The following is a 27,955-nucleotide window of genomic DNA, read 5'->3' as shown; positions in this document are numbered from 1 at the left end:
CATCCTGCAGGACACAGGACAATGTCCCACAACAAAGAATCCTCTGGCCTCAAACGTCATTGGTGCCAAGGTTGAGAAATCCTATTCTGGTCCCAAGTTAGATTCCTTCTCTTCCTTCTTCCTGTGTTTTCCACCATAAAAATAATTAAAATAATTAAGAAGTTCCTTGTTCCATTCCCCAGAGCAATCAGTATTAGCAATTTGTTTTTCATTCTTTTAGTTGTTGTCTTTATGACTTTAATCAACGTAGTTGTCAATCCTAAAATAAAATCTTTTTTAAAAAGGAGGGCACCTGGGTGGCTCAGTTGGTTAAGCATTTGCCTTCAGCTCAGGTCATGATCTCAGGGTCCTGGGATGGAGTCCCACATCATGCTCTCTGCTCTGCAGGGAGTCGGCTTCTCCCCCTCTCTCTGCCCCTCCCCCCTGCACACTCTCTCTCTTTCTGGCAAATAAATAAATCTTAAAAAAAAAAAAAAAAAAGTGGTTGTCAATCCTGGTGAACATTAATCACCCAGAGAGCTTTTTAAAAATACAGAAGTCCAGGGACATCTGGGTAGCTCAGTTGATTGGGTGTCCTGACTCTTGGTTTTGGCTCAGGTCACGGTCTTGGGGTGGTGGAATTGAGCCCTCTGTCAGGCCCTGTGCTCGGCATGGATTCTGCTTTTCCCTCTCCCCCCAGCCCTGGCTTCTACTCTCTCTCTTTCTCTCTAAAATAAATAAATAAATAAATAAAATCTTAAAATATATAGCAATCCAGGCTATAGCCTGAGATTCTGATTTAATTCATTTGGGGTGGGGCCCAATACTTTATATATCTTAACATTCATTCTAACATGCAGGCAGAGTAGAAAACCCCTGATATACATACTTTTTTGTTTTTGATTTATCATGTTAAATAATTTTTGTTTCTCCATTAGAAAAGCTGAGAGTAGTTCTATAATCTGCCTTCATCCCTCCTCCTTTTTCTACCTCCAAATTATAATTATTCCATTATTTTCACGCATTTCAGTTTTATATGTTTTATGCCCTTATAGTCTATGTTTTGTATATAGGTTGATTGTAAAAATTTAAAACTTTTCACCAGTATTCACAACTACCTGGCAATGTAAATATATAAATCTCTGTTTTCGTGGGCCTTGCTGTCTACTGACTCATGCTGGTCTGAGTCTTGTTCCTTTGTAAGTAACTTATTTTTTCTTACTAGAAACTTTGAGGACTCTCTCTTTTCCCTTGGAGTTCTGAAATTTCACTTGTATGTGTCCACTTGTGAGTCTTCTTTACTCATTTTGCTGAGCATTCTATGGGTTCTTTCAGATGAAGACTCATAACTCTCTTCAACTCTAGGAAATTTTTTTCTTATTGTTTTATAATTTCTTCCCTTGTGTTGTCTTTTTTTTTTTGTCCTTCTGAAACTCCTACTAGATGAATGTTGAACTTCTCTATCTTTCCCCATATCTTTTAACATTTGTCTCATATTTTCTAGCTTTGTCTTTTTACTCTACCTTCTTGGAATAGCCCTCAATTTATGTTCTCACTCACCAACGTGCTCTTCAGCCATGCTCATTCATTTTGTAATTCTGGATGTCCATTACCTTTCTTTATTTCAATGTAGTATTTAAACTTTTCAGAACATTTTCTTGTTAAAATTCCTCTTTTTTTCTCCCCACAATAGCCAGTATTTATTTTATGGATACAATGTGTTTTCTTTCTTTTTCTTTTTTTGGTGGGTGAGAAGAGGGAGAATAACAATTAGAATTTTTACATTTGTTTCTGTTCCCTCTATGGCATGTTGTCCTATTTGGTCAAGTTGGCTTTTCTCTTCCATGAGGTTGGTTTTCCTACTTTGTCCGGTAGTCACTGGTTGCCAGACTTGCGAATAGAGAACAAGGTGGTTTTGTGTAAACCAGGATCGTTTCCTCTGCAGTTGTGTCAATCTGTTTCACCAACAGACCTCTCCCTCAAAAGGGAGGCCCTTTCTGTTTCCCATTTGTCACCATCCAACAGGCTATGTATTTTATTTATTTATCAACTGCCCTCTTAGGACAGAGATTTTTCTTTTCTCTGCTGCTGGCATACTGCACACTGTAGAAGCCCGATAGTCTTTTCTGATTGATTGAATGAATGAATGAATGAATGCTTTTGTAAGCAGGCAGGTGGAATGACTGGCAGCCCTCTCTGAAGGGTGTGCATGGGGAGCTGTCAGGTAGCTGGGAGTCCCCCACAAGTCTATGGCTAGGAAGGCTTCACTCTGGGAGGGGTTCCTTCCTGGACATAGCTGCCTCTCCTCTCCGTTTCTCCCACACTGTGTCTGGTGAGGGGTCTGAAGGTGCCTCTGTTTCTGCACGGCTTCTGTCTCAGCTCCTGGCCTCACTGGAGCCTCTTCCTAGGAAAGTTTTCATTGACAGGGGGCTGGCGGTTGCTTCTTTCCTGGGAAGCTGCAGGGAGGGGCGACGTGCTCTCTGTCTGCTCTACCTGTTCCAGTCTGTTCTGAAGGCAGTTCTTTCAGGAGATGCCCCTTACCTTACCTCTGGTGTCTCAGGCAACAGCTTTTTTTGTGAGTCATTTCTCCACCAGGCTGTCTTTTTCTGTATTTTGGCAATTCTTCAAAGTAATGGCCCTCTGTTTTGTTTTGTTTTTCTTGCACTGTAAGAGTTCCAGTCATTTAAAAATGGTATCTTTTCTTCATGCCAGGGGCCAACTTTGGGTGCAAGGGGAACAGGCAGGTGCATGTGTGTATCTCTTGTTTTGATCTGGGGGGTCTCCAGTGGGTTTGCTACTCTGAATGGTGATTATATTCCAAAAGTTATCTTTGAAGAATTTTAATTTATAGATGACCTGAAATAATATGACTACATCAGTAGTGCCCACATGCTAGTCAACAGTAAAGTGTTTTTATCCGTTCATAGGAAAAGGGACAAAATAAAATAATTCTGAGATTATGTCCTTTCTACATTTCTCCTAATGTTAAAATGTCTTTTTCTCAAAAACACAAAAAATCAAAAACCACATGCACGCACGCACAAAAAAACAAACTGCTAATGATAACAGATGGTGGTGGGATTTTACTCAACGTTCTTACCTAACAACGTTGGTAATCCTGGGTCAGGATTTTTTGTTTTAGTTTTTCTTTTACAGGTATGCAAAATTCGTAAGTCTGGGCTGCTGGACTGAATTATTCTTAGTTTGATTTGACTAAGTTTTTCTTTAAGTATATAAAAAAACATCTGTGTTTAATTTGGGGCTGGGAGTTCAGTAAATAAATCTTTACAAGCATTAATGGTTACTTCTTTTTTTGCATAATAAGGCTTTTGCAGATATGCTGAAAGTAAATAAGACCTTGAAAAGCCTCAACATCGAATCCAATTTTATCACTGGGTCCGGGATCCTGGCCCTGGTGGAGGCACTGAGAGAGAATGACACCCTGACGGAGATCAAGATCGACAACCAGGTATGACTCGCAGGGTGCACGTGAAGAGGGGGCCACAAGGCAGTGAGTTTAAAGCCAAGTTCTATGACTCGATTCGACGTTCCGGCTTTCCTGTAAGTTACAACAGCTGCTGGCCTGTGGAGGGTATATGGGAGTGCATGTCGGTAACCAGACGCGATGCACAGTGAGGCAGCCCGAGACGGAAAGGGCCAGCTCCCCCCCAGCCCTCAGCTAGTGAGGTACCGGGGCAGGGAGGAGGGGGGCCGGAGGTGTTGAGGGCTACTTTATGCAGCCATCGTCATCCTTGCCTCCTAGCAGGAACCGCAGCCAGTCCTGTCCCAGCCTTGCTGTTGCCTCCCACTGGGACTAGGGCTTCGAGGAGAAAGCGGGCTGGCCATGCCCAGAGACAGACTCCTTGCTCTTGGTTGGAGGTTGCCAGAGCTGGAAAAAAAATGAGCAAAACTAGACTCCCGCAGTCTGCACCTGGCCACAGAGCCTGTTTAGAGGAATCCAGGTTCTAGAAGATGGTCTGGCTTAGAGAAGCAGGCCACACCCATAGTGCGATCACGGTCTCAGCTCTGTTGCAGTGTTTCTTAGCTTCCCATCAACAGCCAAAGCAGGCGGCTTGTCTCTAGGGCCACATCTTCTGTACCCTGAAGGCCTTTTCCCAGCATCCGCCTGCCGTGTTTGCAGTGGCTCTGCTGGCTTCAGCTGGCTCCTGCTGTTGGACAGCAAGCCTCAGTTCTCAGCATAGTGCTGTGCCCTGCCCCTTTCAGTACAGGGAACTGTCTGCCATGGGACTCAGTGAATCTGAGAGGCCTAGACACTGTCTAGTGGGAAGAAAGGGCCCTGCAAGGGCCCAGAAAGAGGAGACAACACAGAGCCTTGTGCTGTGAGCATTCTCCTATTAGGGGTGGGGGTGGCAGGGACAGTGGGGAGAGTGCCCGCTGAGAGTGCCCCCTGCATGTCTGGAAATTCCCTAGTCTAAACCCTCCCAAGAGCTGATAGAGCCCCGGGATTCTACCCAGGACTTTTGCTTAAGTATGGAAACCCCCAACAGGTCCCATGAACAGCTCTACTATCCTTTTTTGCTGCTTAGGACACGTGAGCTCCTTCAGGGCAGGTCCTCTGCCCCTCGACTCCTCCAGAGGCTTGCTGCCAGGGGAGCAGGGGAAGCTACAGAAGACAGGTGCTCCTTTATTCTCACCCTCCCCAGAAAGGATGCATCACCAAAGCAGCTTTCCCAGATGAAGATATGTGAAGGGGATATACACACCCAGCCGTACACTCTCAGGAAGCTGGATGCCGTGTATCCTGGTGTATGTCCAGCTGCTAGTAAATTTAAAAAGAGGCATCAGGGAGTGGGAGAGTAGGGAAATGAGCTAGAGAGAAATATGAACTGAAAGAAAAGAAGTGATAGCTCAGGAATATTTATCAGATGAACTAGTATTAGGAAGTAGTTAAGTGAGCTCTTAGCATATTATTTCCAGGACATCTACGACAGAAGTGGATACCTTATTCCAAAGTGTATTTAACTTCTTATGTTGGTTTAGGCCATTATGAAACCCCGTATCTGAAGTAATGTTCCAGAAACTATGTTCCTGGTTCCTTGTAAGATACCACCTGGTTAGGATTGCCAGATAAAATACAGTTAAATTTGAATTTCAGATAAACAACAAATAACTTTTAGTATAAGTATGTACCATGAAATATTTGGGACATACTATACTAAAATATATTTTTTTCTTTTTATTTATTGAGATTATTTATTTTTTATTAATCAAAATTCAAATTTAACTAGGTGTCCTGTATTTTTATTTGCTAAATCTGGCAACCCTACATCTAATGAATGAGATGGAAACCTGAACGTTGAGACTAGAGCAGCTTTTCCTAATGCATGTGAAGAAGACCCTGAAATACAAATCCTGAATTTGCTCTCTTAAATCCCCTTACATCAACCTTATCACCCCTTTTCAGTCATCTAGAATGGAATGGTGTAGTTTTCCCACTTTATTCCCCAATATGCCTCTGAAATAGCTTCTTTACACTTCTGACAAGAGGATTGAGACTTTCTAGAGCAACCGGAAAAATTCCTTGCTTTATTCCAAGAAAGAGGAAATTCAGAGTCAGAACTTGATTTCCATCCAAATTCTGCTTATCGACTCATAGCCTATTAGAAGTAGACCTCAGTTTCCTCGTCTGTGTAATGAAGGGTTTGAAATAAAATAATCTGCAAGACCGTTTCCTCAGGCAGGGCCCGCAGCTGAGACCAATTTAGCACCCTTGCAGCGGGCAGCCGCGCCGGAGTGAAGGCCTGCTGAGAGCCCGTCCCTGGGGCAGGCTGCCGCGGCTAGGCTCTGGGTAAATAGGTAATGGTTTAATCAGATGCCCCGTGTGAGAAGGACAATCGGTGATGCATATTAATGAAACAGATGGCTAACTGCTAAATAAATTTGAGTAAACAAAAAAGGTCATTAAAAAAACAGAAGAAATGTATGCTTAAACTTTGATTTTTCTTTTTCATTTGTATTTAGTGACTTATAAAAGGGAAACAGACAAATTATAAGAAATTTTGGCCTACATTTGTTGCCCTGGGTTTATATGACACAGAAGACCTCAAATAAAAAGACTCAGGCTGAGAAAGAAAGGTGCCCTGTGTTACATTACTTTCTCCCTTTCTTTTCTATGCTCCTTCCCAATATAATTTTCTGCAGCTCCTACATCCCTTATATAGCCATCAGCATGCCCATCCTGCATGTTACCCGAGCGCAGGACTCCAAAGGCGTGAGATTTGTGAGGGGAAGTAAAGGGACTTTTATGTCATCCCTCCCCATCAGCCACAACCCCATGAGCTCCTTCTGCCCTTGGATAGCACCAGGGGCATAAGGCATAGCTATGGCAGCCCCAGCCTTAGCTCAAGTCTCAATCCTTAGTACAGCCCACTGTTCTAAAGCATGTCGTGAGCTAAAGTTGTTCATGGAACTGTGAGGTCAGGATCTCTTTTCTCTGCCTCTCCCTCCCATTAGCTTAGAACACTAATTTCTACACTGGATACCCAGAGTTGTTATTGTCTAACTGGAAATACCACATTTTGTTAATTTCTTGGGGAGAGACTGGTTTGACAGGTTGCTGAGTGAAAAGAGAAAAGGAGCAAAGAATTAGACCTTAGGCCTTGCCTAGAACATAAAAGTTTCTCTCTAAATTTTCTCCTCCACCTACTCAATACTTACATTTTCCAAATTTAAAAGGCGTATTTTTAAAATATAATAAAGCAATCAGAATTGCATGATGCTGGCGTAGAAATAGACTTGGCAGAACAGTGGATTCCAGAAACACATCCAAGTACACCTGAGAGTTTTGTAGCAAAGTTCCTCCGTGAGGAAAGGATAAAGTAAAAGATAGTGGGACAATTTCACTTGCATTTTGGAACAAGATTAAGTTGGGGCTCTATCTTGATTCTTATACTAAAATTCACTCCAGATGAAATGAAGATTTAAATATGAAAATATATGAAATCATAAAATGGAAGAAATCAGAAGAATTTCTGATAGAAGAAATCAGAAGAGCCTTCCTAAACATGATATAAAATCTAGATTGATATAAATTTAGCCACATGAAAATGAAAAGAGAATCAAAAAGAAAGTCAAAAGACAAACTGAACAAAGTATTTTCAACACATTTGACAAAAGGCTAATTTCCTAATATATAAGAAACTTACAAATTAAAAAAAAAAAGGAACCATGGGCTGTTTAAAAAAAATATACAAATGACAGAGATTGGTAGTTTCCAAAAAGAGAAATACAGATGCATAAGAAAATTAATTGTTCTTATTCATAATTTGAGAAATGCAAATTAAAGCAATTAAATAAATAGAAGTGAAATATAAATCTTCACCAATTAGAATGACAAACGGGGAAAAGATTGATAATATCCTATGTTGACCAGGGTAGGGAAAATAGTAAATCTCAAACCCTGTTAGTAGGAGTAAAAAACTGTCATACTTTTGAGGGTAACTGAGTAATGTATCAAAATTTGAAACATGCTTACTCTTGGGCCCAGCCCTAATTTGCCCTACAGGCACACTTGCAGAAATGTCCTAGGATATACTGTGTGTACGAGGGAAATTCACTGCAGCAGCGTTGTATAGAATAGTAGAAATGGAAAAGGTGTTCTTAATGTTAAATGAGAAATAAAAATGTTTCAGAACAATATGCTGGTATAATCCTTTTATGTGAAAAAGCATACATGTACATATGATTAGGTATACATATGAATGCATAGAAAATGTTTTAAAAGACTACATATCATATGCCAAACTGGCTTTCTCTATGGGGAATGGAAAACTGGGGGAAGGGAGCTTTTGTATTTTATACACTTTTTATGTGCTTTTTCTAAATAAGCCTATACTTTTTTTAAAGATTTTTTTTTTTTAATTTATTTGACAGAGAGAGAGACAGCAAGAGAGGGAACACACACAAGCAGGGGGAGTAGGAGAGGGAGAAGCAGGCTTCCCACTGAGCAGAGAGCCCAATGTGGGGCTCGATCCCAGGACCCTGGGATCATGACCTGAGCCAAAGGCAGACGCTTAACGACTGAGCCATCCAGGCGCCCCAAGCCTATACTTTTTAAGTTAAAAATTTTTAATAAATATATTATGGAAAAATTGAATTTTAATTTTTGTTAACTGTTAAATTTTGATTAATTTTAAATTCCTATATTTACATGCCCCTGTTTTTTTTTTATTCTGCTTTTAGTTTTTTTATTCTATGTCTCAGCTTAAAAAACAAACAAAAAAACCAAGAAACCTCTTTTCACCCACTTAAAAAACTTGGGGATTTTTCTACAGCCGAATAACCCCTTCAGGGTTTGATAATTGTCCTGGCCATGGTTCAAACCACAATGAAGTTTTCTTTGGGATCGCCTACTGAGAATCTGCTGAGAAAGAATGGCCAGCTGGTTGATGACCTTTAATTATTTTTTGAAATGGATCCCAGAATAGAAAATTCAGTAATTGGATTGATTGCTATAAGACAGTTTCACTACTTAAAAACACCCTTTGTTTAAACCATAGAAACTGGGGTAAATTAGAAACACCGAATATTAGTTTTGCTTTAATTTTACATGTGGAATCATCTTTTCCTTCATAAATAATTGGCTTAGTCTTTTCAGTTTAGCATGCCAACAGACTTGGCTGTCTGTTGGATTTTGCTTCTAGACAAGGAGCAGGTCTCAAGTGACTGTATGGGAGAAAAATATCTCAAGTGACTTTATTCCTTTCAATGTGAGACTTTTCCCCTTTACCTTTTTGTCCAGCAAGTAGCTATGCATCTCTCCCATGCAAGTAACTGTTTCCTCTTTCTTCTTGGTCATCCTGTTATGTGTCCGCACCTGTAACCAGAGACAGCAGCTGGGAACTGCTGTGGAGATGGAAATTGCCCAGATGCTCGAGGAGAATTCAAGGATCCTCAAGTTTGGATATCAGTTTACCAAGCAAGGGCCTCGAACAAGGGTGGCAGCCGCCATCACAAAGAATAATGACCTAGGTAATGCAGCCCTAATGTGTGCTGTTAGCAATTAGAAGAGTACGGTGACTATTTCTCCACCTCAGATACAATATCTCACAGACATCATTCCACTGGCCTTTGGTGTCAGTCCTTGATCAAAGGCACATTATTACGTTATCCTGTGAATTCTCATCAGTTTTGCGGTGTTTCAATTTTATTGTAGCATTCTCTCAAGAAGAACTATTTGTTCTTTTTTTCCAGACAGGCTTTGATTTTTGCTTGGTTTCCTTTATGTATTTGGTTCTCTTTTACTTCTTACATGTAGCCACCCTCTGTTGTTATCTGCACCAGAAGATGGATACAGTGACATGGAAGTTCCCAGTTCACTTATGTTTGACCCCTGGCTGTGCTTTTGCACTTGGGTACAAATGCAGTTATGTCTGATACTTTGGTGATTTCCACGTGAAGTAAACTAATGGAGCTATGTTATAAACTTAGAAGTAGCTTTTTCAGTTAGCCCCTCTTTAATTTTTCCTGCTGCCTACTCTTTGCTGAGGATCCGTAACATTTCTTCTGTTAGGATGAGAGGGGGCATATCCTGGTCAACCACAGCACAGAAGAATGGGACAGATATGGAAGGCTTGGTGTGGGCACAGCTCAGTCACCTGAAGCAGCATGGCAACAGGACATCTAAGAGCCGACAGTCACTTGGCAAGCAGCCAGCCAATAGCAGCACTCGGTCCCCAGTTTGAGGTTTGGGGACAGAAGGCCAGACCTTGGCTGGGAGAACTGGGCACAGTGTTCTGCCAAGTAGAGTGCTGGCCATGGGGAGGATTCAGATCATAGACAAGACAGAAACCAAGAGTTGGAACCGGAAGGGGCAGGCAAAGATTAGTGTCCCTCTCCCTGCCCAGGCGTGCTCAGCCAAGCTGCTGAGGCCCGGGCCAGGTAGGTTGTGTGACCTCCGGAGGCTGGCCAGGCATATGGCAGTGCTTGCCATTGGGATGTAGAGGATGAGGCTAAGGGGGCAGCCCTGCACACAGGGCTTTGGGGAAGGGTGGAGGCAGCAGTCAGAAAGCACCGAGGAGAACTGCAGGGAGTCCACAGCTGAACAACATGGAGACCAAAGAGAAACAGGCAAAAGAAAAGGCTTGAAGTAAATGGGAAAACGATCATGAGCCCAGGAGTGGCAGCTGTGGGCAATAGCTTTTGTCTCATTTTCTGCAGGCTGGGCTATTTAAAGTGGAGAGTTAGGGCAGGACCACAGCCTGGGCACCTTTTTGCCAAATCCAGGAAGGTTAGAGTAACCCTCTTCGTACCCACCAGACAGGCCTGCAGGTGGAGAGGTGAAAGGGGGAAATGGGTTGCAGAAACTGGGAATGGGCCGTCAGAGCAACTTTTTTGATACTAAGTACCCACTTAAGGGAACCTTCATCTCTGAGTTTGCCTGCCATCTGAATCACCCCTTCTTTGGAAGCTGATACTTGCCGGGGGCGGGGAGGTGGTTTGTATAAAACAGGTTTCGAAACTTTGAACATTTGTTTGCGGCTCCTCCTGGTGTTCAGGCCATAAGCTGAATTCATAGATTGTACATGTGTCGTCCTGGGGAGTTAAAGCCAGGGGGGGATCAGGTTGCACAGAGGCTGTGGGTATGTGACCATGGAAATACTCAGGACTTCACTGTTTCACGGGTCTATTCTGGACCTGCCACTCCATAGAAATTTCTAACATTCAAGTTCCCAAATATCAGACGTGACTTTATTTAAAATGTAAATTCCGCAAAAACACTAGGTTATTATATCATTTCCATTTATAGCATGAACTGGGTAATTGAGTATTGAAATTTAAGATAACTATATCCTTAAACGTGTGGGATTGCTGTTCAGTGTGATTAATGTTGTTGCTCTGGAATTTAAGCACCATTCCTTCAATTTACCTTTTTTCTTTCCTGTCTTTATTTCTCACCTAGTTCGTAAAAAGCGAGTTGAAGGAGACCGAAGGTAAACTTCCGCAAGACGAGGCTGAGTTGCACCATGGTGGCCATATAGAAATAAGCAAGCAAAAACCCTTCTCCTTCCCCATCAGGACCATTTTATTCAAGGTTGTGCATTTCCGTTAACCACCTGGCTAATAATTTAATCGTTGTTCTTTTTTTAGCACTACTTATTTATCTTGGATTTTTTAAGATATACAATTGTCTCATTTGCTCACGGGCACCTCTGGCAACTCGCACCAGTGGACCTCAGCAGAGCTTTAGTAGGTAACAGCGATCGAAAATTACTTAACCACTTTCAGATTGGGTTGCCTGGCTTTCTTACATGAACTTTTCTTTTTTTTTTAAATCACTGAAAGGAATTTAGTATATACATGTATTTGTAACTGTGATCACGATAGAGGCCTATCTCTGTTTACATGCATAGCTTTGAGTTAGGCTAAATATATCAGAAGTACTCTTCTGACCACATAAGAAGTTAGTATTGCCAATCTTTCACTGGGTGAGAAAATGTGACCAACTTGGAGCAAATTCTCCCCCAGTTCCAGAAAAATCACTAAATGCACGTGTCCCACTGTTGGAAGATCAGTGGTATCATCTTCCTGAAAGCAAGGCAGCATTATGATACTTTAACACAGCATCAGCAAATAAGTCTGAAATAGTAACCCATGAATAGTCTTCAAGGTAGACTTACAGGCAGCAAAATTAATTAGCACACTTACCTTTATTGATTATTCAACAAAAATCGATCTTTAACATGACTTTAATAGATAAAACTTTTTACAAAGCTGTTTTAAACTTTTCCAGACATGATGAGAAATTTTTAAATTTTAGAAAGAGGGCGGCTTTTAACACAGTACATTCCTCAATAAAACAATAATAATTACACCTTAGAGTTGTCTGATACATATGATTGCATCATTATGGCAAATTTTATTTTTGTTTATTTATTTTTTAAAGATTTTATTTATTTATTTGACAGAGAGAGAGAGACAGCAAGAGAGGGAACACAAGCAGGGGGAGCGGGAGAGGGAGAAGCAGGCTTCCCGCAGAGCAGGGAGCCCAATGCGGGGCTCGATCCCAGGACCCCGGGATCATGAACTGAGCTGACGGCAGTCACTTAACGACTGAGTCACCCAGGCGCCCCTTTTTGGCAAATTTTAGAGGCATTTATTGCTTTATCTTTAGTGTGACAAGATCACAGAATGAAATGTGAATGTTCAAGTTATTTATACAAACATTTGTCCATATGGCATGATCTATCCAGAGCTTTGCAGACATCAGGAAAAAAGTGTGAATTATCGCTTCTCCAGATGTGTGTCATCTCAAGGACAAAGCCTGTGAATGTACAACTGAGATGATTGCGTGGTTGTGTGCAATAGCTTTTCATCTAGCAGAGCAACAGTGTGATGCTAAGCCAAGGAAACACAGGACTACAGTCTTTGGCTCCAGCTCACATGCCTTTGATGACAGTCAGTGCCCGAGGCTGTCCTTGGCACCCTGACCCTGCCTCAGGCACCTCTCCCTCTCTCCCTTTCTTCTCTCTTCTCCCCTCCTTCCCTTCCAACTCTTTCTCTTTTTTCTTCTTTTGTCTGAAATTCTGAGCCTTGGAAAGGCGACATCCCTTGTGCTGGTGACACCTGGAGCTAAAGAGATTGCTGACTCAGCAGAAGATGGGCCCAAGTCCGAATTTGTTTAGTTACTGAGTGTTCCTGAGTTGCTCGATAGTAGTAAAACAAGCTATTGGGAGAACAATGAGTGCATTATTCTAGTTAGCTTGTAAAACACAGAGAATCTGGTTAGGAGAGATAACCTTCATCAAATTGGACATTTACCTGTATTATAAGAACTCACATCCGTATCACTAAAATCCTTTGAAACTTCTCATTTTCTTGACAATATTTTACATTATTTGAGGGAATAATGAGCAGAATATGTTGATATATTTGGAATTCTAAAAATCCTTTAATTAGCTTTTGACTATATCTCTCTCTATAAAAACATAGTAAATATCATTTGATGGTTTTCAGTTTGATTTTTCTTTCCCTCTTACTCATTTAGGTGTGGTATGTTGGAGGCAACTCCTACAGGCTTACCAATTATTAAATTTTCAAGAATTTTGCAAATTCGTTGTTAAACACAGCCATTATTAAAAATTAAATGGCATGCACTTACAATTAATTAGATTATTTTAAAAAACAAAAATAATACTCAAAACTACCTTTTAATTTTCTTTGCTCTTGAGATTATTCAGATCTATTTTGTCTGTATGACAGAAATACTGTATAATGATGTGCTGTTGTGCATCTCTTCCCAACTCAGAAGTTTAGGACTTGTTGTTGGTAGTTTGAACTTGGCCGTGGTGAGAGTACTTATACTATGGAAATTAGCAAATGTTACAAATCAGGACGTGTTTCCCCCCCTACTTTGCTGGTTGATAAACATTCATCAGCACACCCTGTACACAGTTCTTTTTTTGTATACATGTTTTGGTTACCATGTTGCCAAAAGGAAGAACCTTTCTCTTAAGTGTCTTTCTCCTATTCCTTTAGATTTGTTGCAGATATATTGTAAGTGCTGAGTCCCTGACTTGCCCTTCAAGTAACACTTTTTCCTTTCTTTCCTCATTCACTCTCTTGCCTTCACCTCTATGAAATCTTGTATCCTGCAGAGTGTTCCCTGTAGCCCCAAGGACTGGGGGCTAAAGCAGTTCCTGATAAACTCTGGCAGAAAGCAAGAAAGAAAAGAATTTGATAATGACTGTGCTGTGGTTGTTGATAGTATTAAAGCAAAATAGTGGGCTATTAACAAAATTTAGCCCTGTTTTTAGCTTGTGAAATAGTTGGGTCACATGTAATAGAGTTTATAAAATCAAATATTTATTACTAATCACTTTATCTTATCATTACTTGTTTTTTTAAAGTAGCTTGAAAGGTGACATTTCCATGAGTATTCACATATTAAAGATAACTATTAGAAGATAAACTTACATTTTGGGGACCCTATAAATCATTGAGTTAGCCCAGGACTTCATTTCCCCATTTGCCCAAAGTGTGTAAGTAAAGCTTTTTCGTACTCCTGCACATGATTAATCCCTTACCATCCATCATGGTGGGGCATAATGTATATAAAATATTTTTATATGTATGCATTTTGCCAAGTACTACATTTTGAGATATTTGGCAACATCTGGACAACTGGTTGAAGGGAGATAATCTCTCCTCAGACCACTTCCTTCCCTCTTCCCCCTTTTAGACTTGCACAGGCCCATGCTAGTGTCAGATCACACATCAGGACATGCAGGCTCTTATCACCAACACCCATCCCAGCATATGTGGAAGACGACTTTTTAAGAGAGAATTTTGGAAGTCTAGAGATTATATAATTCGTCCAGCACTACATCTCCCCATCTGCCTGAAGTGTGTAATGGAAGCTATTTTATCCTCATTAACACAATTAAATCCTCTCCTTTCATCTTGATAGGGCATAATGTAAATAAATGTGTGTGTGTGTGTGTGTGTGCACGCGCGCGCACGTGCACACGCTGTGCACGTGTGTGGCCAAATATCTAATTATCTAATGAGGTATGTGGCTACATCTGGACCACTGATTGAAGGGAGATGCACTCTCCCCAGCTCCATTTCCCTTGTCCTTTTTTAGCATTGCTGCAGGCCCAGGTTCAATGCAAATCACTTCCTGGAGTTGGCAGCTTAGGTTACCAACCACCAAATTTCACAGCATGTATAGAAGATAACTCTTAGGGAATAATTATTAGAAGCCTGCAAATCATTTTATTGTTCCAGCACTAAACTCTTCATGTGCCTGAAGTGTGTAAGTGCAAGCACGTTCATCTTCATCAACACGAGTACGCCCCTTCCTTCCATCTTAGTAGGGTAAGTTGTATATAAATATTTTGTACATAAAGATCACCAAATACTATAAGTGGTATTTGGCTAAAGCTGGATGACAGATTGAAGGGAGATGCTGTCTCCCGGTCCCTCTTCCCTTACCCCTCTTGGAGCTGCTGCGGACCTAGGTTGGACAATCACCAGCCTGGAGGGGCACGTGCAGCTCACCCATCTTAGAGCACCAGTTCATCTTACAACAAAAGCCCATCTCCATTTAAAAACTCAGAAATCATCCCAATGCCTATACTCCTCAGAACAATTTCCCTAAGGGAAGCTTGGTACACCAAACCAAAAGAAGAGCTGCTTCTCTTCCAGACAGAAATGTGGCCCCTGGCAGGGCACCAACATTAGGGAAACCAGTGTGCTCTGAAGAACTACCATGAGAACATTTCGGACACTCAAACTTGAAACCGGCGTGAAGCATCAGCATGCTTTAAATGTGGGATAGCCATTTAAATTTACAAAACAGTTTGCAGATACTTCCTTTTTTCAGGGATATGATGTACTTTGCCCTCTCCCAGGCAGTGTAAAGGAGACAGAGAAAGTGTAAGAATTCTGGATTAATACAATTTGATACGTGTTTCTGGGTTTGGGGGGTAGAGTGCCTTTTTGCAAAGTGGATACCATCTTTTTAGTTCAAGTTTTGATAGCATCAGCGGAAGTGGGCAGGGGGCAGTAAGTTATGAATACTGCGTTCTATGGTATGTTACCTTTACTGAGTTGGAATTGTTTCTGGTGTCAGCTTTTAAGTCATGATCCTGAAGCTTCCTTCCACTCTTCCACTAATGATGCAATAATAGCTATTTTCATTTTAATGAGCAGAGAACGAAAAAGAAATGTTTTAGCTCTGCCTTCCTGTAGCAGGTTCCCCTTATTGCTCCTCACTTCAAATATCTCTGCCACTTAACAGACCATCCTCAAAGCTAAAGGATTGGGGCACATGCAAAGGCAAGGTGTGAGAACACTTGGCAGCATCAGGCTGAGCCCTCTGGATGAAAATCACATGATCGGGCCTCCTGGGAACAAGCTTGAGAGCAAAGAGTACCCAGAACCTCAAGATGGATTTATTGTTTTCTTGCTCCCAACTCTAGATTAGATCGAATTTTGTTTTGTTGTTCAGAAGTTATTAAGTGGAGGGGCTGAGTGAGGCGGGGAAGAAGATGGAAATTAAAGGTCTCCATTTGCTTAAGGGGAGAAGTAAACTCTGCTCAGCTCACCACCGCCTTCCCATCTGCCCATAACAGTAGTGATTAAACATCCAGGAGATGGATGGAGGAGGTGTTACAAAGTTTAAATTTGTAACCTGGATCTGGGTACTGTTCTAGGAAGGCCATACACTTAGCAGAAGTTGTCCCAGTTTTGTAATGCATCATTGACTTGGGAGAGGGTGAAGGAGGCTGGACTTTTCTCTGACATCTTCCATGGTAGTCATTTTGAGCACACCGGCTCTGCTAGTTGGTATGGTGGAAGGGCACCATGCTAACCGACTCGGAGGCTGACTCCTAATCCCATCACCAACACTTAGCAGGTATATGATCATGGGCAATTCATTCAATTGCCTGACAATTATAGACTACATAGGGGGAAGAGCACTGGATTTGGAGTCAAGACATCTGGACACTTGGCTCCACACTATCTTAGCTGGGTGACTTTGGGGCAAGCCACTTAGTCTCTCAAGCCTAAGATTCTTCAGCTATATTATAATGGGAATAATAGCTTCACTAACTACCTCACAGATTTGTGGTGAGAAAATAATCAGATAATGGGATGAAAACTCTACAGTGGAAAGGGCTATACAAAAGTGGGACATCATTTTCATCATCTATTCACTAATGTTTTCCACTGCCTCTTCAATCTGTTTTATTTTCTTCTGACCACTGAGTATGAGCAATCACAGCATGGGTATGATGTAGGGGACTGGAATTATTTCATTTCTAACACTCAGACGGGAGAGGTAGTTGATGGGTGGGTGGGTGTTATATACCAGTGATGTGTGTGGTAGAGCATTTTCCTGGGTCATCTTGACAGTACCCCAGGACGTGGTCAGGACCCTTGCAGTGAGTCTAAGGCTGGACACAAGTGGGGGGAGCAAACAGTGATTAAGAATTGAGAGGAGAGTCTGGGGCAGTGCTGCCCTCCTGCCAGGCTCTCTCACCACAGGGGTAGGCTGTGACTTGAGGTATGACAGGAGACCTAGGAGAGAAGATTATCCTTAAGGCTCTAGCAGCGGCTTAACAGGGTCAAGCCCTTACAGTGAAAGGGAGAAAGTGTCACCTGTGAGATCAGCTCTCCCAAGCAGCAACTGCCTTGTTAACACCAGCAGCAACCTTAGCCCTAGCCAGTATTTTTGTGCTTAGAAAGATATTGAAATGTGGCGTCACGGGACTTTCATAAGCACATGGATGCAGGGACCATCTCATCAAGCTTTGTGTCTTCAGTAGCATCTAGTAAGGTGCTTTGTATATATCAGGTGCTTCATAAATGTTGCTTGAGTTCAATTGTCCTCCTGCCCCGCAAGAATGATGCTCCATTGGTCATCATGTGCTATTTGGATGCTAGCTGTGTGTGACTTTGGGCAAGACTTTCCATCTCTCGTCTACATTTCATCTGTAAAATGAAGTAGAGTGGGTTAGATGCTCTCTAAGGTCCCTCCCAGCTCCCAAGCTTTACAATAATCCTATTATTCTGAAGTTTCCATTGCCTCTGAGCATGCGTGAGTAATGCCTCCATTGCAGCTCCATCTCTCTTCAGAAGGCTTTATCCAGAGGAAGAGGTCTGAACATTCCACAGACAGTTACCTGTTCCTCTTCAGCGGTTTTTACTGTCTTCAGAATAGTTCTGGAGGAGCAGCTTTCTCTGAAAGGAGATTTTAAAATATATAATATTTTCTCCTCAAAATTGGTGGAGAAGAAGAGGAGGAAATGCAAAGAAGGAATCTGAGCACAGTAAACACAGCATGTTTTTCATAGGCTTTTACTTAAAGTGTGTGTGTGTGTGCACACGTGTGCGCGCACGTGTGTGTTTTTAAGCACATATTGATAACAGAGAGAAGCCAATCAGAAATACACTGTGCAATTGAGACAAGCTGGCCCAGGTTTTAAAATTTCCCATGGATGATCTAAATGCAAATAGATAGGAATTGGCCATATGGTGAAATGAGATGAATAGAAAATGTGCATTTTAAGGAAATTTTATTTTAGTACCAAACATTGCCAGTGACAATCTTTAGTTAAGAAAGAAATTATTCTGACCTAAAATTCTTATCTCTGCCATTTTGGTTTAAAAAAAAACCCACTATATTTGTGGAATAATATTGGTATTTTAATTAAACCTTTATCTTAATTCTGTTTCATCTACTCAAGGAAAGAAAACAAGCAGCATTTTTCATTGCATTTAAAAATGTAAAATACTTGCATGCCACCAATCGTAATATCTTACTAGTTTTGATGCCTGTAATGTGTGACCTTATGTGTGTACCTGTATTGTTTGAAGAGAACAAAGGAAATAATGCTTTGTAAACTGTTTAAACTTATATTGGCAACATTTATTTGGCTAAGCAGTTACTGAAAAATTCACATAGTTTCACTTTTAATTTTGAAACTTTTCAATTAAAGGTAGACATTTATTCAGTAGGGAATGAAAGACTAATTTGCTTTTGAAATGTGAAAGTGGACATTGTGGGAAATAAGTGTGTGATAAAACAAAATGTATGAAGCGTGAAATCCTCTTACCCTGATAATAAGAATCCCAATGGGCACAAATAGGTGCAATGTTTGACCCTTTGGAATTAGCGAGCCAGACCTAATGCTAAGGTAAATGTATACTGTTTTAATTCATCAAGATCTTTCTGCTTTCAAAGATATGATGTCTTCATTTATGTCTGGAATGAAGTTTCCAAGTGAAAATGTACAGAACATTAGGAATTAATAAACTTTCCTTTTAAAATGAAAGTAAAGACTGATTTAATCTGGCTAATTTTTAGACACGTTGTCTTTTTAAAATGAATGGTTGGCACCATGTTCTCATATTAGACGAGTACATTTGCAGAAAGGACTATAAAGTGTCCTTATTATGAAGAAGATAAGAAGTAGATAGATGAGAAGTAGCCAGAGGGAGAAAGAACTCATTAAAACAAATATGCATACATTTGGCTAAACAGTTAAAAATTGTTAGAATAAATGGGAGCAGGAATATAGATAATCCCAAAGGGTTCATTGTTTTACCTTGATTTTTTAATGTCAACTTCAGATTAAGGTTTTTTTTTTAAGCTATGCTGGGATTGATAACACAGAACATTAAAAATAACAAAGTTACATTTTAAAGATTTGCCCTGGTAAAGCAAGAAAATCTATTTTTCCTGCCCTCCTGCTGAACTCTGCCCTCTTTGTCACTTAGACTGATGGAAAGGTCCAAGAAGAAGCACAGAGGGCCTAGGTCTAATTTCTGCAAAGAAGGAATCTGAGCACAGTAAACACAGCATGTTTTTCATAGGCTTTTACTTAAAGTGTGTGTATGTGTGTGTGTGTGTGTGTGTGTGTGTGTGTGTGCGTGCGCACAGAAGCTGTTCCACACCTTGTGCACAAGGAAGTATAGTAATTATTTAAAGGATTCCTTCAGGCTGTGGGGCTGTAATAAATAGGAGTTACAAATATGCACTTCGAAGTCCGACTTGCCTAGTTAAAACCTCACTTGTATAAATTTCTGTGGATTTCCTAGCCTCCGTTTCTTCACCTGTGTAATAGGAATCATGATCATACTTGACAGTAGTGACAGTTGTGCTCTTATGAGGATTAATGTGTAAAACACTTAGGACAGCGCCTGACATGTAGCAGGCACTTAGGTATTACTATCCTAAACGGTAACTTGAATATCCATGGATGTTAATGCCAATAAAGTTGTCCATTTTGTGTCAGCAATGTCAGGAATTTAAGCAGGACTGTATCTTACTTATTTTTGTGTTTCTCCTGTCCATTCCTTCTGGCAAATAAGCCCTCCCTCATCACTCCAATAATTGAATATAAACAAGATAGAGCTGACTCAGGAGTTACTCCTGACATGCCCTCTCATTTAGCTCTGCTTCTTGTGACTTCCTTGATGTTTTAACTTGTTTGTACCTGTTCTGCTTTCTGGGTACCCTCCTTTGCATTTGGCAATCTGGCTCTAGGAGCAACTCCTTGACTTTTGGGTCTGTCTTGTGCTGGGCTTTCCTCTGTTATGGACCTCCGTCTCTCGGTTTGATTATTCAGCCTTCCTCTTGTGGCTATGAGAAGCGGCACCCCACGCCTCCTCTGCCCCAGTACTTACCCATGTCCTAGTCCCACAGCCAGGGAACATCATCAGATGTCCACAGCCTCTAGCCAGTGCTCCACATGTCACAGGACCTCAGTAGGAGGAATTAGATGTATGTGTGCTCGAATGAGATTGGGCTGTGTGTGGGGCCCAACCAACCTAAGGAGATGAAATAGGGAAATCTGGCAGCTTCATGACTCAAAAGGTATGTGTGTGTTGGGGGAGGGGTCCTCCAAATTGTAGACCACTCAACTTAACCAATCCTGAGCAAAATTTTAGAAAATGTATTATCTGCTTTAGTGGTTTTTCGGCACTTAGAGGTGAGGCAGTGGTCTCTAAGATGCAGCACAGATTCATTTAGAGGAAATAGAAAATCATGGGAGTCCAGGGAAAAGAACACAGTTTTTTTCAGCAAGACATTTGACAGAGTCTCACAAGATCCTTGAGAAATGTGGTTTGCATAATGGTGAAACTAAATAGTTAAATGACTGGTTTAAATAGTCTTTTTTGACTCTTGATCATAAGTAAATGCTGATGAATGGAAGAATTTCAACCAGAAGGGCTTAGTAGCCACCACACAGCTCTTTCCTTGACATGTTTGGATCAGCAGTTTATCAGTAATTTGGAGGTATACTGATAGAATACCAACTGAGTCTTCAACTGATGGGCACTGGGAGGGACGAGGAATTCTTTGAGAGGTTCAAAAATATCTGGACAGGCCAGATATAAGCCTTTATCTAATCAGGTAAAATTTAATACAAGTAACAGTACAGTTGCCAATTTTTAATCCAAAAAAGTAAACTACAAAAGACAGAATGGGAAAAATATGACTTAACTACCATCTGTGTGGATAGAGACTTTGGGCTTGGCTAAAAGCTTACCTGTGATTAAGAAGTAAATGTCCTACCTAAAAGCTAACTCTATCTTAAGTCACATTAGACAAAAAATCTTGATATTTGGCCAAAAATCTCCTATTTGGGCGCTTGGGTGGCTCAGTCAGTTAAGCGTCTGCCTTTGGCTCAGGTCATGATCTCAGGGTCCTGGGATTGAGTCCTGCATCGGGCTCCCGGCCCACTCAGCAGGGAGTCTGCTTCTCCCTCTCCCTCTGCCCCTCCTCCTGCTCATGCTCTCTCTCTCTCTCTCTTTCTCTCTCTCTCAAATAAATAAATAAAAAATCTTAAAAAAAAAAAAATCTCCTATTTGTCCTGGGCTTTGGGCCTCAGCTTTGGGAATGTGTACTTCAATATTATTTCCATTATCTTTGAACTTTGACATGGTAGTATGTGTTTATAAAGGTTATTCTTTTTTTAAAAGATTTTATTTATTTATTAGAGAGAGAGCACGCACAAGTAGGGGGAGGGGCAGAGGGAGAAGCAGACTCCCTCCTGAGCAGGGAGCCCAATGCGGGACTGGATCCCTGGACTCTGGGATCATGACCCAAGCTGAAGGCAGATGCTTAACCGACTGAGCCACCTGGGCACCCCATAAAGGTTATTCTTACAGCTAATCAGTCAACAGTATCACTGATAAGAACAAAGTATGTAATTTGGGTTTGCTTTTATCATATGAATATTCATTTTCAGATACAGGCAGGTGTTCTAGATATAATCTGAGTAAAAAATCTCTATATTTGTTAAAATTCTATGTAAGTGTAAATGTGTACTAATTACTGGTAAGTAAAATGCTGTAATAATTGCTGATTGTGAAAGGCTTATTTTGTGTTCAAAACTAATTTAAAAATCAATTCAAAATTATTAGAAATCATTAAGAACTTCTAAGTAGATAAATAATTTGACAGTAACTACAAATACAGAGAATGCATCAGCTAGATAGGAAGAAGAGTAAACTTTTTTTAGTCAACAAATGTTTATAAAAATTTAAACAATATAAGGAAGCATAAATTACATCATATTATAACTCTGTTCTTTGTAGGAGTGTTTGGAATAACCAGCATTTATAATTTAAAACCAGAATTTAATTCTTACTTAATTCCGTCTAGGACGTGGATCTTGCTCATCCCCTTACATTAGCTGAATTTAACTCTATAGTGTCTGCAGAAGAGTCTTAACAGCTGATGGTGCTGGGAAATTATTGTTCCTATACTACAGTATTAAACTTTACAATTTTAGCACTAATATTTTACATAATAGGGTTAAAGTAATTAACTTTTGGTATAACATTTGAGGTTTATTTGTGTATTCTAGGAGTTTATTCTTTGGTAGTGTTATTTGTCAGCAAACTTGGCTTCAACTGAAAATTTAAGTTCTCCGTTCTTTGGCATTTGGCTGAGGTGTATACTCAGTGCACCTCCGGTGAAGGCGTAATAGGATATGAAAGTAGGAGGAACAGCAAAATCAATTCCAGCTGATGGCATTCGGGAAGTGTGAGTGAGAAGAGAGGCATTGGAGATGGACAATGAAACATGAGAAGGCTTCTAACAGACAGAGTTGGGTGATAGGTAAGGACATTTCAAGCTAAAGAGTTTGCTTGAAAAAAAAATAAATAAGGAGTCTGCTTGAATCCTTTCTATAAAATTGTATGTCCCAACCACGGTGTTTGTCTTCTCTGATTCCTACCTCCCACTGTAACCAACTCCAAGCTCCCAGAATGAAATCCTTACCTTTTAGTTTCAAGTTTATGTCTTTAGCTTAAGTTTTCTTAGCTCTCTTATAAAATACACCGACTGAGTGGCTCAGTCGGTGAAGTGTCTGCCTTCGGCTCAGGTCATGGTCCTGGGGTCCTGAGATTGAGCCCTGCATCAGGCTCCCTGCTCAGAGGGGAGCCTGCTTCTCCCTCTTCCCTGACCACCCCACCACCACCACGCTCCTGCTCTCTCTCTCTCTCCCTCAAATAAATAAATAAATTCTTTAAAATATATATATGTTTATACATAAATATATCAGGGACAGTATTTGCTAAAGGAACCCCCAACACTGCTGGTGTTGATTTCCATATGCTGATTCAGCGCGAAATGCTTTATGAGTTACTCGGGCTGGAAGTTTAAAGATAACAGTGTTTAGGGCTTACAGTACATTAAGTAGACTTACAGTATCATTTTATCAATCACATTCACTCTAACCAAACCCCGAAAACTAATAGGAACCATACTCTGTCCCTCATTCAAATATTTTACTTAACAGTCTCAGATTTGTTCTCGGCAGTATGCTGAACTTACTGTTTTCCATTATTCAAGGTGGGATTCACTGCTTGGGGGGGGGGTTGCCATACTACTTCTATTTCTATTGCCTTTCACCGAATCGGCACTGCAGCAGTCAGCTCTTGCTAAGTCAGTCTCTAGCAACAAACACACCTAGATCTCAGTTTACTTCTTGTGCACATTACATGTCAGCACCTGTGTCTGGCTTAGGGCTGCCCCATGTGACTTCTCATTCTACAACCCAGGCAGATGGACCAACCTTCATTTGCGACGTGTCATACTCCTCCTGGAGAGAAAGAGGAAGCATACTAGTGGGAAACACCAATGACTTTTCTTTTTTTTTAAGATTTTATTTATTTATTTATTTGAGAGAGAGAGCTCACACAGAGGGAGAGGGAGAAGCAGACTCCCTGCTGAGAAGGGAGCCCGATGCAGGCTCCTGAACTGAAAGCAGATGCTTAACTGACTGAGCCACCCACCCAGGTGCCCCAGAAACACCAACGGCTCCTGTTGTCCTTTTGTCCTTTTGTCCCTTCCACTCATATCTCATTGACCCAAACAAAGTCCATGTTTTATAAACTTTGAGATTACAGTATGACAACATCTTTCAACACCTATCTGAAGAAAGAAGGAAAAAAACATTACCAGATCATAGCCGAGCCTGAAAGTGTCTCTAGGAGGGCACTGCAAGGCACATAGCAGTGGGTAGGGCTGTCCTATCCTGTAGAGGGGAGCAAATATTTGAGAAAAATATCTCGGGGCGCCTGGGTGGCTCAGTTGGTTAAGCGACTGCCTTCGGCTCAGGTCATGATCCTGGAGTCCCTGGATCGAGTCCCGCATCGGGCTCCCTGCTCGGCAGGGAGTCTGCTTCTCCCTCTGACCCTCCCCCCTCTCATGTGCTCTCTCTCTCTCTCTCTCATTCTGTCTCAAATAAATAAATAAAATCTTTAAAAAAAAAAAATAAAAAAATAAAAAAAAAAAAAAAAAAAGAAAAATATCTCAATCGACCACAGGCCTTCAGTGGATTTATCTTTTCACTTATGTATATCGATCTAATTTTTAGGTTTTTCCTTTTTTTTTTCTCTTTATGAATGCGTTTTGCTAACTGTACGCTATTAATGGCGACCCATAAGGCATAGTCTTTTTATTTTTTTTTTATTTTTTTTTGTTACGTTAATCCCCATACATTACATCGTTAGTTTTAGATATAGTGTTCCATGATTCATTGTTTCTGCATAACACCCAGTGCTCCATGCAGAACGTGCCCTCCTCAATACCCATCACCAGGCTAACCCATCCTCCCACCCCCCTCCCCTCTAGAACCCTCAGTTTGTTTTTCAGAGTCCGTCGTCTCTCATGGTTCTTCTCCCCCTCCGATTTCCCCCCCTTCATTCTTCCCCTCCTGCTACATTCTTCTTCTTTTTTTCTTTCTTAACATATATTGCATTATTTGTTTCAGAGGTACAGATCTGAGATTCAACAGTCTTGCACAATTCACAGCGCTTACCAGAGCACATACCCTCCCCAGTGTCCATCACCCAGTCACCCCATCCCTCCCACCCCACCCCCCACTCCAGCAACCCTCAGTTTGTTTCCTGAGATTAAGAATTCCTCATATCAGTGAGGTCATATGATACATGTCTTTCTCTGTTTGACTTATTTCGCTCAGCATAATACCCTCCAGTTCCATCCACGTCGTTGCAAATGGCAAGATCTCATTCCTTTTGATAGCTACATAATATTCCATTGTATATATATACCACATCTTCTTTATCCATTCATCTGTCGATGGACATCTTGGCTCTTTCCACAGTTTGGCTATTGTGGACATTGCTGCTATAAACATCGGGGTGCACGTACCCTTTCGGGTCCCTACTTTTGTATCTTTGGGGTAAATACCCAGTAGTGCAATTGCTGGATCATATGGTAGCTCTATTTTCAACTTTTTGAGGAACCTCCATACTGTTTTCCAGAGTGGCTGCCCCAGCTTGCATTCCCACCAACAGTGTAGGAGGGTTCCCCTTTCTCTGCATCCCCGCCAACATCTGTCAAGGCATAGTCTTTTTAAAAGAGAGCTCTGTCTGCATTTCAGGATGAGCTTCACTGTGTCTTGTCCTGTGGAGCCAACCCTCTCACAGCTGGGCTTCATATCTGCATTTGGTCACTGTCTGGCATTTACAGGCAAACCCTCTTGTTCTGTGTCCTAAATTGAGACGAGGAGGGGGAGGGAAGGATTCAATATTCATATATTTACAAACCTTTATTGAATCTCCAGCCTGTGTCAGGCACTGTTGCAGGTGCTAAGGATAGAGCGTTGCACAAAGTCCTCCGTGAGCTTATGCTGAGTATACGAGCAAGATGATATTAGGTAGTGACAAGTGCTATGAAGACAGTAAGGAAAGGGGAGAAAGGCAAGGTAAGGTGACCAGAGGAGGTGACACTTGAGCGGAACCTTCATTAAAATGACGGCATGAGTCATGAGTATTTGGGAGGAAAGCATTCTCCTGTGTAGTGCAAAGATCTTGAGGTGGGAATAAACTTGGCAGTATGGAGAAACCTCAAGGAAACCAGGGTACTGGAGCAGAGTGAGAGAGTGTGGTAGGAAAATAAAGTCACATAAGAACTTGTAGGGGTGGTAACTTGGGGTTTTATTCGAAATGTGTTGGGAGGCCATGAGTAGTTTTGAGCAGGAAGGTGACATGATCTCCTTTGTTTTTAAATCAGAAACTGCTAGTATAGAGAATAGATCATAGCAGAAGTGGAAGCAGTTAGGAAGGTTCTATTTTTTACGGTTTTATTCAATACTAGGATATGACTGTTAACACCTCTGGTCCCGTGTGTAGTATTTTTTATTTATTTTTTAAAGATTTATTTATTTTAGAGAGAGAGAGCATGAGGCGGGGAGGGGCAGAGGGAGAGGGAGAGAGAGAAACTTTAGCAGACTCTGTGCTCAACATGGAGCGCCACTTGGGGCTCAATCTCTGAGAGATCAAGACCTGAGCCAAAACCAAGGGTTTGACCATTTAACTGACTGTGCCACCCATGTGTCCCCCCCATGTGTAATATTTAAATCACATGGGTTTAGGAGATTCATGTCTGTAAGCCTTGTGGTTATAATACATTAATATTTGTCCGAGGAAAGGGGGGGAAAACCCAGCACCAAATCACGTTATTTTAGAAAAAGCAACTAAAAAAAGATTTAGACATTTGTTAGGAAAAATTTAAAATGAATAGCTTAGCTAAAAGAGAAAATACAAGGGCACCTGGGTGGCTCAGTTGGTTAAGTGTCCAACTCTTGATTTTCGCTCAGGTCACTATCTCAGGGTTATGAGTTTGAGCCCCATGTGGGGCTCTGTGCTCAGCTCAGCGTGGAGCCTGCTTGACATTCTCTCTCTCTCTTTCCCTCTGCACACCCCCCACCCCGTGCACATGTGGGCTCTCTCTCTTAAAAAAAAAAAAAGAGAGAGAGAGAAAATACATTGAAGGTATTCTTAACACACATATTGGAAGATCAGGGAGGAAGCATGTCCTAGATTATCAGACACTAAACCATATCTAGATGGCTGTAGTCTCTGCTTTGCTTATTCAGGAACTCCATTTTGTCAGTCTTCCCAGGAGTGATGCCCCAGAGGTGTCACAGAAATTTGTAAGACACTTGCTGGTAAGCCAAAATACCTGTATATTAATTTATAATGAAATATAGAACTATCACATGAATCTCTCATCGAGTCAGAGTACAATGTCCCTGGACTGTGTGAGACAATTCTTTTCATGTACAGTGGACGCAGTCACAGATTATCTTACTTTCAAGAATTTGATGAGATTTAGGAGACACATCCGTCTGATCATCAGTGGAAAGCATGCTAGAATTTGAATCAGGATACCCATGCTTTATTTCTGGCTCTCCAATTATGGTTGTGTGACCTTGTGCAAATTACTTAACTTTTCTGGGTCTTAGTTTTCTCATCTGTAGAAATGGAAGATACAAATATATTCTCTGTAGGGTTATTTTGAGGATTGGATGAAATATTATAAATGAAGTGCTGCTACAGTGTGTGGTGTGGATTAAGTACTCAATATTAGTTGAACCTGAATTCTATAGGAAGTTGCTCTCAGAAAGCTGCTATATCCAAGACTATTGGAGAAATTGATAAACACTAAAATGCTTAGAAAATAAGATGCAGTGGCTACAAGATTTAATGCTGACAGTCTTCTAAGAGTACTTGCAACCCAGGAGGCTTTTTTCCTTAAAAACTCCAAATCATCAGTGATTTTCATTTCAGGGATTAATGGTACTAGTTGCATGAAATTCCAGGGTATTTACTTTACCTAGGGTGCTTCCTGCTCTGAAGGGAAGACTGTAAATGACAGGACAGGTTTAACCATTAGTCGGTTTCCACACCAGGAGTATCTGGAATGTACCACAAGCAGGCACTTCGTTCTCTTCCTGGCTGCATTCTTCAAAGAAGGTGTATCAAAGCTGAGCATGACTCCTGGGAATGGTTTAGTCATGAAGAGCAGGCCAGAAAAATTACCAATGAGTGACTAAAGGAATGAATGGAAGACCATTGCTGTTCCCTCTCCCCAGAGCCCCGCACAAAAGGCAACCATTTCATAGGCCCCCGGGGAACTGCCTTCTGAGGTATTCCCACTCTCCTCGTCTTCCCCTCCAGGCTA

General features: G+C 41.1%; 1 protein-coding gene across 2 annotated transcripts in view; it reads left to right on the top strand.

The window, feature by feature from the left end:
- The window catches only part of TMOD2 (tropomodulin 2), a 54,413-nt gene extending 35,626 nt beyond the window's left edge, over nucleotides 1-18,787 (top strand). For both annotated transcript variants that reach the window (XM_036116633.2, XM_036116632.2), the window contains 3 exons: nucleotides 3,305-3,448; nucleotides 8,826-8,970; nucleotides 10,901-18,787. In XM_036116633.2, coding sequence (XP_035972526.1) covers nucleotides 3,305-3,448; nucleotides 8,826-8,970; nucleotides 10,901-10,935 — 324 coding nt within the window. In that variant the 3' untranslated portion in view covers nucleotides 10,936-18,787. The remainder of the gene's footprint in view (nucleotides 1-3,304; nucleotides 3,449-8,825; nucleotides 8,971-10,900) is intronic.
- The last annotated feature ends 9,168 nt before the right edge of the window (nucleotides 18,788-27,955 follow it).

This window comes from Halichoerus grypus, chromosome 8 (genome assembly GCF_964656455.1).
Source record: "Halichoerus grypus chromosome 8, mHalGry1.hap1.1, whole genome shotgun sequence".
Lineage (NCBI taxonomy): Eukaryota > Metazoa > Chordata > Mammalia > Carnivora > Phocidae > Halichoerus > Halichoerus grypus.
Note: the sequence above shows the minus strand (reverse complement) of the source record. Positions and strands in the feature narration are given on the sequence as shown.